General features: G+C 37.9%; 1 protein-coding gene across 19 annotated transcripts in view; it reads right to left on the reverse strand.

Annotated features, from left to right (window-relative positions):
* LOC131679144 (thrombospondin type-1 domain-containing protein 4-like) overlaps window positions 1-17,193 on the reverse strand; it is a 180,538-nt gene that overhangs the window by 46,644 nt on the left and 116,701 nt on the right. For 6 of the 19 annotated variants that reach the window (XM_058959754.1, XM_058959765.1, XM_058959764.1 and 3 more), the window contains exon 2: window positions 4,786-5,292. In XM_058959754.1, coding sequence (XP_058815737.1) covers window positions 4,786-4,833 — 48 coding nt within the window. In that variant the 5' untranslated portion in view covers window positions 4,834-5,292. Of the gene's footprint in view, window positions 1-4,785; window positions 5,380-17,193 lie in introns of all 19 variants that reach the window. The other 13 variants (XM_058959755.1, XM_058959760.1, XM_058959759.1 and 10 more) reach the window with 6 other exon arrangements.

A 17,193-nucleotide genomic window follows, 5' to 3' on the forward strand; every position in this document is an offset into this window, starting at 1 on the left:
AAATCATTGCCGTCATCAATTGAAGCATTGAGTGTTGTAGAAATTTTGAATTATTTAATGCTACCCTTTATCACTTGGAGCTATGCTCGAATTTGAAAAAAGAGTCACGATTTTTTACCTACTTACTGAGACAAAAAACATGTTTTTTTTTTATTTTTTAACGACATTCAATTAGCTAGAGATTACTATGTAGGAAAAGTTATGAAAACTGGAGTCATAGTACTCTAGTGAGAGCTAGGATGTGAAATATATATTTTAAATCCTACAGACTAATCTATTGTATTGTGTTGACAGGAGTCGAGCATAGGCAGCATAACTACGAATCACTCAAGTCTACCAACATGTCTACTATAAAAGTATTTTGAATTTCATGTAAAAATTATCTTTGTTCCAGTACCGAGTAAATTGGAAGTACTTTGGAGCAAACCGGTAGAAAGGTGTCCCGGTAAACGCTTTTTGTTCTTCCTTCGGTATTATTGGTACAATTGAATTTTCCAGTTTTCAACTGCATAGATAATATTAAATCAAATATCAAATTGGTGTAAATAGAAGCGAGTATTTTCTGTTGATGTTTTCTCCGGAAACCCCTAGATGGATCAATACTCGATAGCCGCCTATGGCATTTAAAACTATGGGGTCATCTACACGCTCAATTCAGTTCGATAATTTCCGCACAGCTGAAAAGTCAGTAAATTTGTTCAAAGCATAGTGGCCCTATTTTACTGATTTCCAGCGATATATTTTCCGAGTTTAAGCAAAACAAACGTCACTTCTACTGAGATCTCGGTAAAAGCTTTGTTTGCTGAGTGCTCGTCTGTGTAAAACTCGCTAAAAGTTGCGAAAAAAGGTGAGATTCGGTAGAACAAAATCAAGTGTGTAGAATTAGACTGCCCAGAAAATAATAAATTTTTGAAAACTCATTCGGCCCACCCCTGAGTCGATTCCTAGTTGCACCAGAAGTCCTTGCACCAAATTTGAAGCAAATCTGACAACTCTAGCTACCGGAACAACGTGCCTGAAGTTTGTATGGGTTTTTTCCACAATTTACATGGAGAAACTTCACTAGCTTGCATTTTCGCTGCTAAGTGGCACTGTATACATTGTATTATTACTATAAGTGAGAATAATAAAGATAATTTAATTCTCTACAACTTTGTCGAAGACTACAAGTCAATCTGGTTTTGTTAAAAGAAGTTATTTAACTTTTAAAAATGGTTAGATTTAGCTCAATAGAATGTCCAGAAGAATTGAGTGATGGAAAATAAAAGTCGCAAAGGCAGAACATGCTCCGTAAAACCTGGTTCAAATATATTAGAATAAAACAACCGGATATACATTTCAAGCATAAAAATCTGACTGTGACTTTCCTTTCTAAGAGTCGGATAAAAAAAACCTTCAGTATAAAAACTGGAAAAATATATTCGATACTTACACAGTAGTTTTTGTTAGCCGACTTCTAATCTTGAACATCACGATATATGGATGCTCCTGCGAACGATTTATGTATTTTAATCAATTTTTATACTGGAGATTCATCCTTGCCGAGTTTTACGGGTGAACATTTTTTAAGCGGTTCTTATGCTGAACGATCTCTGTCCGATTTTTACCCTTGAAGTTTATTTCCAATTTTTAAATTCTAATATATTTGAAACGGGAGCTACGAAGCATGTTCTGTCCTTGCGACTTATTTTCGGTCGCTCAATTGTAGTACATAATACGAGTTATGTGGAAGGTACAGCAGCTGGTGTTATTGCCAGTACAAGAAAAGCCACCGGCCGATCCAGCCTCATATAGGCCTATATATCTGCTGGATACACTCGGAAAACTTCTGGAAAGAATCATTCTTAGCATGGAGGGCGAGCACGAACTGTCCAAGATGCAGTTCGGATCCCGGAAGGAAGCATCAACAGTGAACGCAATTCGGATAGTACTCGAGAGTCCGGAGAAGGCATCTAAACGTAAGCGAAGATGAAATCGATACTGTGCTGTGGTCACAATAGATCTGAAGAATGCATTTAACAGCGCCAGCTCGGGAGCCATCGCCGCAGCGCTGCACAGAATGATGGTCCCCAAGCATCTATGCTAGATCCTGAGGAGCTACTTCTAGAGCAGAGTGCTGCTATACAAGGCGAACGAAGGGCAGAAGTCAATGCGAGTAACGTTTCTCGGGGCTCCATTCTCGATCCAACTCTTTGGAACGGGAGATATGATGGGTCTTGATACTGCAGTTGCCCAGTAAAGTCAAAATTGTGGGTTTCGCTGATGACGTGTCACTAACGGTAATGGATGAGACACTTGAAGTAGTGGAGATGCTTGTGACGGAGACAATGGGCGCGATCGAGAACTGGATGAACGGGGTCAAACTGCAGATAGCTAACCACAAAGCGGAAGTGTTGTCAGCAACTGCAAAGTGGTTCAGCGGATGCAGATCTAAGTTGAATGACACATGATTGCATCGAAGCGTGCACTGAAGCAATTGGTGATAGTCGACAACCGGTTGAGTTTCAGCAACTACGTCGACTATGCTTGCGAAAGGTTGGCGAAGGCAACGAACCGAATAGCGAGAATCATGTCAAACGTCAGCGGTCCGAGAAGCAGCACGAGACGTCTTCTATCTACTGTTTCGCCATCGATACTCCGATATGGTGTTCCTGCCTGGGGTGCTGCGCTGGAAACCAAGCGGAACTGTGAAAAGCTGAACAGGACATTCCGGCTGATAGGCGTACGAGTACGTATGTACGTACGTACGTACGAGCGCGTACATCATCGGAGGTAATATGCGTGATCGGCGGGATGATTCTCATCTACATCACCCTGGCGTAGAATATCGAAGGCTACAATCGGAGAAACGTCAGAAACGTGAGGAAAATGGTGAAAACCGATTCGATGGCGACTTGGAAGCAGGTATGGGACAATACAGAGAATAGAAAGTGAGTCTACTGGCTTATCCCAAACCTGCCAATGTGGGTCAATAGAAAGCACGGAGCAGAGAACAGCTCCTGTCAAGCCACAGCTCCTGCAGGAAGTATCTTTATCGGTTCAGGTACGCAACGCCACCATTTTTCCCGTAGTGTGAGAACGTCGAGGAGACACCGAAGCATGTGGTGTTCGAATGTCAGAGGTTCGAAGCAACGCAACGCAACACGTGGAACGCGGTCAACAGAGTGGTGACATCGTGACCGCCTTACAGCGGAAATGGCTTGATGAACAGAGAGCAACGGTTTCGGGAGAGCAATCACCGTCGAGAAACTCTCCGCCGGAGTACGCTAGATCCACCGCCAAGGACTAGTCGAGTAGACTGCGACAGCGAACCGGACGCCACTCTCCACCCGAAATCGCCGAACCGACCACGACACCTTACCAGTTTTTCCGATAGAAATATAGCAAAAACCACAGAAGAATCGGTATCGGGAGAACTTCTTTCGCCGGATAACTCTCCGTCAGCGTAAGTTAGATTCATCGCCGGGGACTAGACTGAGTAGACTGCAACGAGACACCACCAGTCACTGGTAGTTGGGACGCCAGCGAATCGGATGTCTTGCTCCGCCGGAATCGCCGAACTGACCTCGGCACTTGGCTTGGCTTCGGGAGAACTTCTCTCGCCAGGGAACTCACCGTTGGAGTAAGCCAGGTTCATCGTCGGGGACTAGACCGAGTAGTTTGCGAACAGCGGGTTTAGCGGGTCGGGTTGCCCAAATCCGCTACCTAAGTTGTTGGTTTTTGTACGTTTTTTTCTGCTAAGAATGTTGTAAACTTTTTTTCTACTCTCTAAAAGAACACACAGTATAACTATAATCGAAGGTAGTAGATAAGTAAGATAGACAGCACCACAATTCTCACTTTGCGCAAATGAATTTTCACCCGTATTTCACTGTTATAAAAACAGTAGAACGACACTAGCTTTTAATCGCAGATTATTTTAAAGTGCGGTGCAGTAAAAATACGCACATGTGCAGTAAGTAGAACTTTTGAATAATATAAAGTATTTTCATTGAAACTAAATTAGCCATAGAAGGAAGCCATTATAAACACATACCGAACAGCCTTGGACACAAACACAACAAAAAAACTAACCGTTTTAGTGAGTACAAAAAACCACAGACAAACAGACAACGGTAATGGAAATATTTTCATTTTATAGACTCCTTGATAAAGGTGAAACTAAATCATTGAAACCGTCGGATTAAGAAGCAATGCTTCGCTTTAGCTGTTTTATTTTGACTGATTCAGTCGAGAACATCCTCAGCACAATCAACAACAGTCATCAAACAACTTAAAGATATATTCAATGGATCGCTGAAATTTTTCCATGTCGGCTGGGTGGCATAAAATTGGGCATCGACGCGCGGTCAACATGTTTTCGTAAATTAGCTAAAAATATTTCTTGTTTAGGGACCTGGCTCTAGGCCACTTTTTCATTCAACAGCTTATCTTCAATCCGCGATGGGAAATGTTTTCAAAAGACGCGAAACGTGATGCCCATCAATTCATCCGACCCATCCGTTGGCTATCATAACCAGATTACGAATTTCAAGCAAGCGAAGCTTTTACAAAGCTATTATCGCTCAATTAAATTATTCAAATTACTCCTTCAACAACTTTGCCTCTCGTAGAACATTTTTCAACCGCACCGTAGTTCGCTAACTGCTCCACTCCGTCGCGGTGGTAGCTTGTACCTCTAGCTATAATAGCCCATATATATATACATAGTAATAGAATGCTTAAGGATTGTGTGTGGTGACTTGCAATCCGTTCAGTTCGGTCCAAGAGATGCACTATACTTACCACAAGTAGCGTAGCTATGATCTGCAGCAATGAATTTTTAACAAACATTTAAAATTTTCCTCTTCGGCACCGGTCGGAATGGGCTGAGACCAGCAGGTGGGCGCCCCGGTCCTGCGACTGTGGGAGGGATTATAAAGTATTCACGAACTTTGTGCCACTTTTCCCTTGGCTTCTTTCTTCGGCATCACTTTTTCACCAACTTCGAGAGAACACTTCCGCCGATTCTTCCGAGTGTGCCGCTTTTGCACTGTATTTTTCTAAGTTGTTGCTTTGCTTTCCTGCTTAATGGATTTAATTATACCCCAAGTTATAATTCAATTTTAACAACCACGCAGTACACAACTTTGGCGCACATTTGCTTGGTTCTGATTTTTTTTTCTGCCTTTTTCCTGCTCTCCGTATTACGGCCGGATATTGCTGGAGGAGAAATTTTGCTTCACTTATTTTCACATATGCACATATCTTTCTTCACAGCTGACGTGGTGCTTTTGCGAAAAGTTTTCCTTGCTGAAAACGGATACTTGCACTTAACACACTCATTTAATGATTATCGCCATCGAGGTATGTAATGCGGTTCTAAAGGAAGGAAGTAAACTATCTATTAATTGAAACTTTGCGAAAAAGAAAGTTATGCGTTCTGAGTAATAGTAATGCGAGCTGAAGAGACTCCCACGATGTAGTGAGTGGGCCTGTTTGTATATTTATAGTATAGTATAGTATAGTACTTATCAAATGGCACTAGTAGATATCAATCAAATATGGATTTCAAGGCAGATCATCTATTGAAACTAGCTTTTTAAGTAGTAGATAGGAGCTATATTTTAATGCAAACAAAATTATTTATGAAGTTTCAAATAATACATTTCGCTATGTTTTAGTTGCCTGTAATGAAATAAATATCGGTTTTTTGATAGATATCAAGATTCTGAGGGTATATTCAATCTAACTGCCTAAAAAATTAAAGGGTTGTGTACAGGACACGACCACAGTGACATTAAAAATGTAGCTTTTTTTTAAGAGCGTGCAATATAAATACGAATGTACGAATTTTAATCTATCACAACTATCCACTCCCGTTCTAACTTACTCTCCTGCTCCCATATATTACAATTTGATATACACCCGCTCCATTACAATATAATTTATTGAAGGTCATTTAACAGTAACAGAATTTTAAAACCAAGATCAACGCCATGCTCTCTGCTATACTTTTAAACTAATCTATTATTTCAATTAATCAATTATCTCACTAGCTGATTGGCATTGTTTATCTGATCAAACTAGTAAAAAACGGCTGGTCTGTCCATATATTTAAAATGAGTAGCTCCATATTAGGAATTGTGATGAGGAAGCCCACGTTCAACAAAGGAAATACTCAATACTCCGCGAAATTGCACTTTCCAATTAAATTTTCAATAATATACTAATGAACTTATGTAAACAGTCTTTAGGTTAAGTATTTCTTAATCGATTAATGAAATGAAATTATTTAATAAATTACAGTGTTGTTAAACCGGTTTTGAATTTGAAACTAAAACAATGAACTTAGTGCATGTTTTATAGAGGTGTTTCAATGTGGAACTAGAACTGAGCTGAATCCCCAATGGAGCGGTCTGTTTGAAAATTTACATTGGTATACTCCATCGTTCTATTTGTTGGTTAGTTTCAAACACGTTTAGAACGTGTTTTAAGTACACAGAGCAGGACAGATACTCAGACTAATAATAATCCCACTTTTCAAATCATTCTGTGACACTCAGGCCCGTAGCGTGCGTGCATTAGGAGGGCGCTAAAATCTTGATCTGCTTTAACAAACAAGTGGAACAAATGGAATGATATAAAATAAATCAGAATAAGTGTGGCCTTTTCAGGAAAACAGTAATTTTTTGTCCAAAAGTCAAACTGATAAAGGAAGCCAATGTAAACACCAAAGGGAAGCAAAACTGAGAATTCGTCAAAGACCACTCCACGGCCCTGTCAGACCTATTCAGATGTCCCCAAGCGGATCGTCAGAGTTGAGCCAAGAGAGCATAATAATTTCTCGTGGAGAATGGTGTATATCTCTTTAGTATTTCTGAAAAAACGAGCTTAAAGTTTCTTTCAAGGAAATGCTTTAGATTATCTCTGGCGCTTTATGTACGCCGGGCAGGGTAATAGATGATGTCGACTCTCTCAACGTCTTCCCAAATGAACACCGTATACAATGTTCGCTCTGGTTCTGTTCTCATATTAAACCCATACTTCGTGTACAAACTCAAACACGCTATTTACCAAAACACAACCGAACCACATGTACGTACACGGTGTGCGTACACATAGGTTCGTGGCACCAGTTTTCTCTTTCTCACTGTTATCATCACTAGCGGTGACTCTTTTTGCCTTGTGCGAATCGTTCTCGTGTACGCACCCGCACTCAGATGTTTGAGCTAGAGTTTGTACATCGTTCGCTTGGGTTTGATGTTCGAGGCGAACCTCTAGATCGAGACGAAGCATGTTTGAGGCACAGTGTATAGAGAACAGTTGCGCAAAGGGTGAAGTAAAAAAAGCCTACCTATTGAGCACAATTGGAATCCAGCTCTGATACTTTTGCTGCAGGCAAAGCTGGATACTAATTTTGCTCGATAGGTAGACTTTTTTTGGCTTCACTATCTGCACACTCTTTGCGTACCTTTATACTAAGGCCCTTGGTTTGAGGTTGAACGCGTGCACGAAATTTTGCACACAGGTACAAACGTGTCGATATTCATAGGAAGTCTGCTCTCCACAATAAGCACAGTCTTGTCGAACAAGACGTAAACAGGCAAAGCAGTTCCACCAAAGGTCACCCGATCCGAGAGTGTAGAAACATATTATTTTGCCAGTCTTCCCATGAACATCGATAAGTTTGCATTTTCGTGCACGCGTTCAACCTCAAACTTACTTTGCCTTTGTGTACAGGTTCGCCTCGAACACCGATCCCAAGCGAACGATGTGCAAACTTAGGTTTAAACACCGTGTATGTACACCGTGTGCACACAAAACAGAATGATTCAACACTAGTGATGATGAGTGATAGAAAGAGAAAACTAGTGTCAAGAACCTGCGTGCACGAACACCGCGTACGTACATGGGGTTCGGTTGTGCAGACGAACATGTGTACGTGTTTTGGTACGCATTAGCGCGTTCGAGTTTGCACACGAAATGTGGGTTTAGGATGAGCACAGAACTAGAGCGAACATGGTGTTCGATGTTCATTTGGGAAGTCTGTATTTTGACAAGTCCCTTACGGTTGTCATTCAAAATCTTCGCTCAATGGATCAAGAGTTCTTTGAAACAGCCGATCGGGTGCTTCAGTAGATCCACATATGAAAAACTCCAATCGGTAACCACATCGTCAATCTCAAGCGGTAGTTTTCGTAAGATATTTGTCGCCAGTAATGCCAGTTGCTTTCTTTAGATAGGCTACCACAAGTCTTAGAATATCTGAGCGAACTTTGGAAATACTTAGCGGAAGATCTTTGATCCGAAAGCACATCAGATATGGTCCGATGGAGTTTAATGTGATTTTGAACGAGAAGCCGGAGTCTTCGATGAAGAATCTTGTTCGCCATTCGGGAGGATGCTGGTTGTATTCCCCAATAAATCGTCTGCTTAGTTAACCGATCTGAACTTACTGTTTGCCGGAAAAAAACACTCCGTCCGTCGCCTTCAAACATTTAGCGTCAACTGAAGTCAATCTGTCGACAAAATGCTCCATCCGTAGCCTTCAAACACCGCAATGATGATATACATTTCTGAATCGGCTGGTGTATAAGCGATTAAAATTCATCTAGTAATAGCGGAGTTCTTAGCGTGCGGATTTTACATAGTTTCATAGTTACATAGGAGATATTTTAGACTTTCGATATCTAGCCCCATTTAGTGGAGAACGACATTTATAATGTCAAAACCACAATATGGAACGCGCTCACCAGAGAAAGGAAGTCTTTCATATAGCGTTATAACTTTTACACCTGCAGCATAGAAAAATATATTAAAATTTGTAAAAATATTTATTTCATTATTTATTAAAAATGTTTCTATTATTATATTATCAAATAAAAATATTAATATAATACTATTCAACCATAGGGTCTTATGATTAAACTAAATAGTTCGATCATATTTTGGTTGTTTTGGTTGTCGCTTTCAAATGTTTTACAATATCACCTTGATGTCAAAGAGAAAGTAACAGGAAATGTTATAGGCCTTTTGAAAATCTTATTATTGTTGATGGAGAAACGCGAATGACTTCTGAAAATATCGTAAGAAAACAAAAGAATTATGTTGTTAAAACAAAATTTGAAATATCTCGAGAACTACTACATTTCAGAAATTTTTTGTTATGAGCATTTTGATTTAACATAGCATTCATATTCATATTCAATAAGAAAATTGTATTTTTGGCTGCAAATAGTATGAATTATAAAAATATATCAAAAGTTGTTGTTAGGAAAAAAAACTGTTTTAATCCACCTAACGGTGTAATTGTGCCTTTCTCATTTATCCAATAGCAAGTTATATTGAATATATTTGTGAAAATGTCTATTACATTATTATTACACTTTGCACATATTTACAAGGGCACGAGTGCCACGAACCTGATGAGCAACGTTTTGACGATGACGACCTTGGAACAAAAAATATAATATTTAAGTGGATAAATCAGCATGAATTAAATGTTGCCTTCGTATAACATATTTTGGAATGCAGTGGGAGGGGAAAGGGATTATACCTGTAAAAGAGAATGTGAGAGAGGCCTTGTTGGTAAAAATGGATTTAGTCATCCCCGAATTCGATGTGACTTTAATTCTGGAATATGCCCGGTACCTTATTTCGGTTTAAATTCCTATGTAACCGTAGTAACTCCAGAATCAAAAGTCAGATCTGAATGAAATTCAATAGCAGTCAATGGGTGTATTGTATTTATCATTTGAAATCAAGTTTGTAAAAATCAGTTAAGAATTTGTTGAGAAATAGGTGTGATATTATCATACGAACTTTGATAGTTACCCGAGAGTATCAAGAACCGTCATAGGTGGCCAGTATTTTTTTTGTTTTGATTATAAAGATTTTAACCTTAGGGTCATTCGCCTCCTTGTCGGGTTGGAGTAATCTGTTTAGAGAAACAATACCCTATGTGTAATGTTAAATCCGTTTCAACATGTATTGCATCATTTGGACATCTTCATGTTGCAAGTTTATATAGGAATTTGCTATGTGGCTGCAGTCTTCAGCCCATAATTCCGGAATCGGAAGTAGGATCAACAAAAAAAATACAATAGCACCTTGTGGGAGCGTTAGAACCGTTCATTTCGAGCTAAGTTTGTGCAAATCGGTTCAGCTATCTCTAAGAAAATTGAGCGGCTTTATTTGATAACTTACGAACTTGGAAAGTACCTGGTGGTATCAAGAACCGTCATAGGTGGCCAATGTGGTCAAAGCTGCTTAGAATGATCATTAGTGATCTAGACCCGCAAATCCGAGTTATTTTGCACCCTTTTTGTTATGTATTACTCCATTTGGACATCATGGTGTTACCATTTTATATGAGAATTTGCTGGGTGACCGCACTCTTCAACCCGTAACTCCGGAACCGGAAGTCCGATCGACAAAAAATTCAATAGCAGCTTATGGGAGCGTTATACCTTTCATTTTTCACGGTTCAGCCATCTCTGAGAAAAGTGAGTGAGATTTGAAAACACACACACACATACACACACATACAGACATTTGTCAATTTCGACGAACTGAGTCGAATGGTATATGAGACTCGGCTATCTGGGCCTCGGTTAAAAAATCGGTTTTCAGAGTGATTGCATATCCTTTCTTTATGAGAAAGGCAAAAATTTATTGAAAGCTTCTCCATGATCCAAATACACTGAAAAAGTATCTTTTACGTCTTTAAAACGATAAACAGTAGTTTTTTGACATTCTATGATGGGGTCCCGATCAGAAACACATACTAGAAATATTTCTAAGCTATATCACGCATTGTTTCTTGTAATAAATTTCTGTTATTTTAACTACTAACTAGACCTAATTTATAACACAATATGTTACAAGAAGTGTTTTCTGTTATAATCTTGTTATTTCATTCTGATCTACTTAATAACGAATAACTTTTAAAAAAGGGCATAATCGCACGAATTAACTGTTTTTGTTGGAACAAAATTCCAAATATCTGGAAAACTATCGCATTTTGGAAGATTTTTGTTAAATACATTTTGATTTAAAATAAGACTTAGAAGTTTATTCTGTAATAAAATGACAGTTTTGTATGTTAATTAGTAAGAAATTTAAAAACATATATAAAGTTATTGTTAGAAAAACTTTTTCACCGATAAGTTACCAATTACCTTAAAAATATTTCTTTTCTCTTTAGATTTTTGTTCCTATAATATAAAAAATTAGAAAAAATGGGTTTTTTTGCAATTTAAATTTTTAACACAAATTTTTTTTTTGTGAAAAATGACACAACATTTTTTTAGTGTATATTTTTTTGTGCATAAATAATCATTCCCTGAAACTAGGTCTCAGAAATTTTGCTGTATAAAATAAAGTAACCGAACAAAAAAAATTTAAAATTCATGCGCTTAGAAATGTTTACGCCCTTTTGAAAAATTGCTCTTTTATCAAAATATTGCAATTGTCAGAGAAAATAATGGAGACTCATAAACCGAACACAAGTTCAAAGTTTTGTTCGAATCGACGATGGTCATATTTTATGGTCGGCCGGTTTCTCATGGAATCCCTCTATATGCGCTAGAAAATGTTGGGCATGAAAAGGTTAAGTAAACGGTCTAAAGTTTGTATTGGGAAAGTTGAACAAAAAAAATCCGTTTCACGTGGTCCTAAAATTAGTATCTTCTTGTAATAATTCACCCTTTCAGAAAAATTCCACTCAATATATAGGATAAGACACTCTTTAAATGGAATAATTGGCACAATAAGATGGACAAACTGATGCGACTGACCAAAGCGACAATATGGTTCGAGTGAAGTGCTACGCTTAAGTTTCGGTTAAACTTGCCAGTTTCTTTGACTCTCGGAATGAGTGAGGCTCTTTTGTACAGATTTAATACTGCTTTGAATGAAGTGATCAATTAGGGATACATTGTACCTTCTACTACAAATATCGATTGCTCGATACAACATACAATCCCCTCACATATATATTTGTTCAAACCGGGATTTGCCGCATTTAAAAAAGGGAATAATTCGTGTTGTTGACTGACTGGTGTTGGACAGTTGGACGATGCTTAATGGTCCAGCTCCTGTATTTCAATCGTAATTGGATCACACTTCCATCTGGATTTAATTAATCCGGCAGCTGCAGAAAAACATTGAAACGAGTTAATTCCTGGACCTTTACATTTCATTTTACGAATGGTGACTATTCAGATGTTTGCTCATCATAATTAATAAATTTTACGCCCAATCATACCCCGACCATTATTGAGCATCAGTGAAAATTTCCGCGCCATGCATATGCACAGGAGATGCATTTTAATTATCCATACCATTTGCAATCATAATTTCGTTGTGAGATTTTTTTTGTATTGTGGACAAAGCACTTCACAGATTCGATTCGAAAACATCAATTAAAAGTGATTCGCAAAAAAAAATATATTGGCCTTTTCAATTGCGGCAAAACTGCTTGTGGGCCATTCATGTATTAATTAATTCGCCATACTTTCACTGTGCGGTGGAAACTGATAATTGGAAATAAAGGTTCGTTATATTTTCCCCCCGAATTGTAAATGCCATTCCAGCCAAGCGCATGTTTGCAGTCCCATGGTATCTGTCGGTTTATAAGTTGATGCAAATATGGTACATAAATATGGTGAGCTTGCGTTACAAGCAGTGATAAGCCGTGCCATGCCGCTGCCACTGTGTGATTGAGTGGCTTCGTACAGTTCGAAATTGGTCGAAGGAAGTGGTTCGGAATTTGTCAACGGAACTTTTGTGCCGGGTTATTCGAAATAACTCAATACCCATGTAGAGGTATGGTCCGATTTTCCAGTGTTTGTTACTGTTCCTGTTAAGTACAAGGGGTATTTAACTAATCACTTCGTGCGTACTAAGAATTATTGCGAATTCCCTAGGTGCGTATTGGACAATGCCCAATCTTATGTTAAGTTAGGGTTGTAAAAAACTTCAACATTTTGATATTATTCCTCATATCTCTTCAAGATCTGTGAACCCTTCACCAGAGATCGTTGAGTTCAGTCTGGTTCCAGCAAGTATCTGGATGTTTACTTCACTTTTTGACAAGCCCTGCAGGCACTGTATTGAGCTGTTCCTAACTTGACCAGATGTGCTCTGAGAGAGCATCGGCCTGTTAATAAGTCAAAGATTACCTTTAGTTCAAGTAGGGTAAAAGGGTATACTACACCCCACCGGGGCAAAATGCCCCTCTTCGATTCCCAGGATTCCTGAATTATCTAAAAAGTAAAAATGACTAATAACAGTATTGTTTCATGAAATCAACGTACTAAGTTAGTTTGGTATTTTTAATATGTTGCAAAACAACAATATACACAAAAGATTCAAAAGAGCTACTTTGATGTAAGCTCCCACTTTTTCCAATAGCATTACAACCAATTAGAAACAGTCGGATTCGATAGAACTATTTCAAGTAGCTTAATATTATAGTCACTATCTTAGTTTATAGCTTGGCATAAAACTATGTGTGTGTAGAATTATTCATGTATTCACAACAGCTCATCACCGGCCAAAACGCCCCACCCTTTGTTGTGGGGCATACTCACCGATTGCTTTGGGGCATACCGTCCTCTTGTTGTGGGGATATTACACTTTCACCGGGGGCATTTTGCACTGGGTGAAAGAAAAAACTAGCATTTAGGCATCTTTGAAAAATATTTCATAGTACTTGTATCAGAATGTTTTTAATAAAAAATGAAACAGATACTAATTTCTAACTAATATAACAATAAATTAGAGTAATTAGTGAGAAGATCATAGTGTCGAATGGTGAAATATAGCTATTTTTGCTTAAGGGGGGCGTATTAGACCTGTTTACCCTATACGTACGATTTAAAACGAAGTGGTATTGGGGCGGGCATAGCGTAGTTGATAAATCAATTGCCTTGTATGTTTTCATCTTTTCCTGGAGACTTATACAGAGCAAAACTCCCAATCGATTCGGTTGTCACAATTCAACGAACAAATGCCCAAGAATCAGAGTTACCTGAAAAAAAACTCAGGGGCAGTTGTCGGTGAAAGTGTGTGTAAACAAGACAGTGCTGTGTGGCTGCACTCTTCAACTCGTAACTCTGAAACCGAATGCCCGATCGTCAAAAAATCAATAAGAGCTTATGGGAGCATTATACCATTCATTTGAAACAAAGTGTTTGTGCAAATCAGTTGAGCCATTAATTAGAAAATTGCTTGACATTATTTGACACAAATATACACGCGCACATACACACAGACATTTTTCGAACTCGACTAACTGAGTCGAATGGTATACGAACCGGTTTTTGGAGTGATTGCAAAACCTTTCTACATATGAGAAAGCCAAATAGGGATGATGTTTAGCGTGAAGGGAGTATTGCAGAAAGTTTGATTGATTTCATTCTTGGTTCGAATCTGCGAATAAGGGATCGGTTTCACAAATTTAAATTCTGGGATTGGTTCTCCAATATAAGAATTCTTGTCTACGGTTGGATGTTTCTAATTATGTATTTTAGAGCTAGGGTCGGGTACAGATTTTCCAATCCTAGTTCGAAACAAAGTTAGACCTTATCATCTCTAATGCACAACGTAAAAGAATGAGTAGCTGATTATTTGCTTGTTATTTGCCACGCTTCAAAGCTGAGCAAAAATTTAAATCCCTTATCTCATTTCTCAGAATTTAGAACAGCGATAACATATATTATGTTCCATAGAAACCCCCCAAGACTGTACCGTGTGCCCGATGTGATAAATAAAGGTAACATGCAAGATTCGCGAACCAGCTATAAATGCAAATGACTCGCCAAAAACAATGCGAGCTGAATTTTTAACACAATCTCAAGAGAATATATTTGCAATAAATTAAACTATATCGTCCAAATGGTCGTGGGAAATTATACACTTGAATGGAGCCCAGCGAACCAACAGGTAGTAAGGATCCGCATTCAAACATATCTAGCACTGCACGATCAGTATTTATTTGCCATATTTTGCACACTGATTGGAAGAAACGTTTGCTAATAGCCAGTAGACTCGTGCAGTTCCTGGCATATTGGCCATTTCAACGTGGTAGGTTTATGGTGTTGCTTCAACCAACCATAACCGAAACATTTAAACACCAGGTTAGAGAGTAAATATTGGGCCACCATTTATCACCGAGTGTTGATAGCTCATTTAACCTCGTCGGTTTCGGCCACTTTCGCACAATGGCAGTAAACATGTTAATGAATCCGAATGTTGTTTGCGTTCCAATGTTGTTTGGATGCAGTATTGTTTGCAGATGTCATCTGTTTCAAGAATTTAGTATACAAATGTTTGTGTTATGTTTGAAGATAGTCTGTTCCGTGGTTGCTTTGGTCTGATGGTATGACGAAGGTAGCAGTAGGCAGTACTGTCTTTACGCACGGGCACACTGGGCCAGGGGCACCAGGATTTGGGGGTCCCCACACTTAGGGTAGGTATAAAATCATTTAAGCTGTTTGCACTGGCGACACCATAAAAATTACAAAAATGAAATGACTATTCTTGGATAATGAGGAATTCACATTTAAGGGGGCATAGGAGTTTTCTCTTCTTAAAAAATCGATTACTTTCTTTTTACATATGTCGAAATACTAACATTTTAGGAATGAATTTTTTAGACCGCTCCAACTAGACCTCCCTAATAGTTTTTTTTCTATAAACCATGTCGAAGTCGGTATCATGGAAATTTTAAAATCTTCTGAAGCAATCCAGTCACTTTTACTTACGTTTAAAAGGTTATTAATTTATCTTGTCTTTGACTCGTCTTTTTTGAAAAATTTTAATTGTAAGAATTTTTTACAAAATTAAAGACAATTTTTGAAGCAAACAAATTTTTTTGTTTAATTGTCCAGCATTTTGTTCATAATTAGATTTTTTGAAAAAGGATGTGTCAAAGGCGAGGTAATTTAATATGCTTTAAAACCCTTTTCGATTTTTTCATTTCCGATGAATGAACGGGCGCCAATCCGTGGTACTATATTGTTTTTCTTTTTTGCAGCAAACTCAAAAAGACCCATAACGGTCCTCCGGTGAAGGAGTTTTCTAATGCAATTAAAAATGATTATTCAAGTCTAAAGTGTGTATTGAAATAAGCAAAAAATCTTAAACTGTTTTGCCGAAATAAAATTTTAAAAAATATTTCAGAAAACAGGGTAAAAAACTCTAATACCTCCTTAAATGTGAACATAAGCCAAACATTCTTGTATTGCGATAATAAAGTCATTTAAATGTTTGTTAAATTCAAAATCCCAGGAAATGGGCAGCGACAAAAGCTAAAGCTATTAGTACACTGTTTGTCATAACGTCAAATATTTGATATCTTTCGTGAAACAAATGTGAACTGTTGTGTACTGGCACTTCAAATATTTGATCAAACACAGTTGCCAAACTTTTTATTCGTGTTTGTCAAAGCGATTATTTGTAGATTTTTCAAACAGTGTACCTACTGACCAGTTTTTCAAAACCTCAAAAAGCGTAACGCTGCAGTTTGCCAAACTTGTTGATGGAGAAGTTTGTCAAACTTGTTGATGGAGACAAACATGCTTTGCTCCTTCAGGATAGCAAAATACACCGTACGCGAAACAGATTCGTTTTGACAGAATTTGTTGTCAAAACGAAAAAAAACCTATTTTAATCCACCTAGCGGTGCAATTGTGCCTTTCTCAATCATGAATCACGAGAATGTGTGCGTTGTTTATATTCATTAAAAGCTTTTAAATGCATATATTACATTTTATTATTATACATAACATGACAACTAAATACAGGAAAATAAATCATTATTCGAGTTCTAAAATTTTGAAAAAGAAAAAACAGCCACGGTAATATTGAACTGAAAAAAGGTGCAAAATCGGCAAAGTCCCAAAAAGTCGATTTTTATAAAAAAAATTTTAGCATAAAATCTCGACGTTTCATGCATTTTAAAGATGTTTGGCATCAAAAATACGAATTCGATTTCTGAAATTTCATGGGGTCCCCCCTTTGAAAAAAAAATTTGAGTTCCGGCTTATATGGGAATTTCATATGTGACCGGACGATTTAGTCTATATTTCCGGACCCATATAAGCGATTCGTACGAAATTTTATAGACATCTATGGGGATATTATAGCTATCATTTGGGACTAAGTTTGTGAAAATCGGCTCAACCATTTCCGGGAAACTGATGT

This window comes from Topomyia yanbarensis, chromosome 2 (assembly GCF_030247195.1).
Source record: "Topomyia yanbarensis strain Yona2022 chromosome 2, ASM3024719v1, whole genome shotgun sequence".
In the NCBI taxonomy this organism is placed as follows: Eukaryota; Metazoa; Arthropoda; class Insecta; order Diptera; family Culicidae; genus Topomyia; species Topomyia yanbarensis.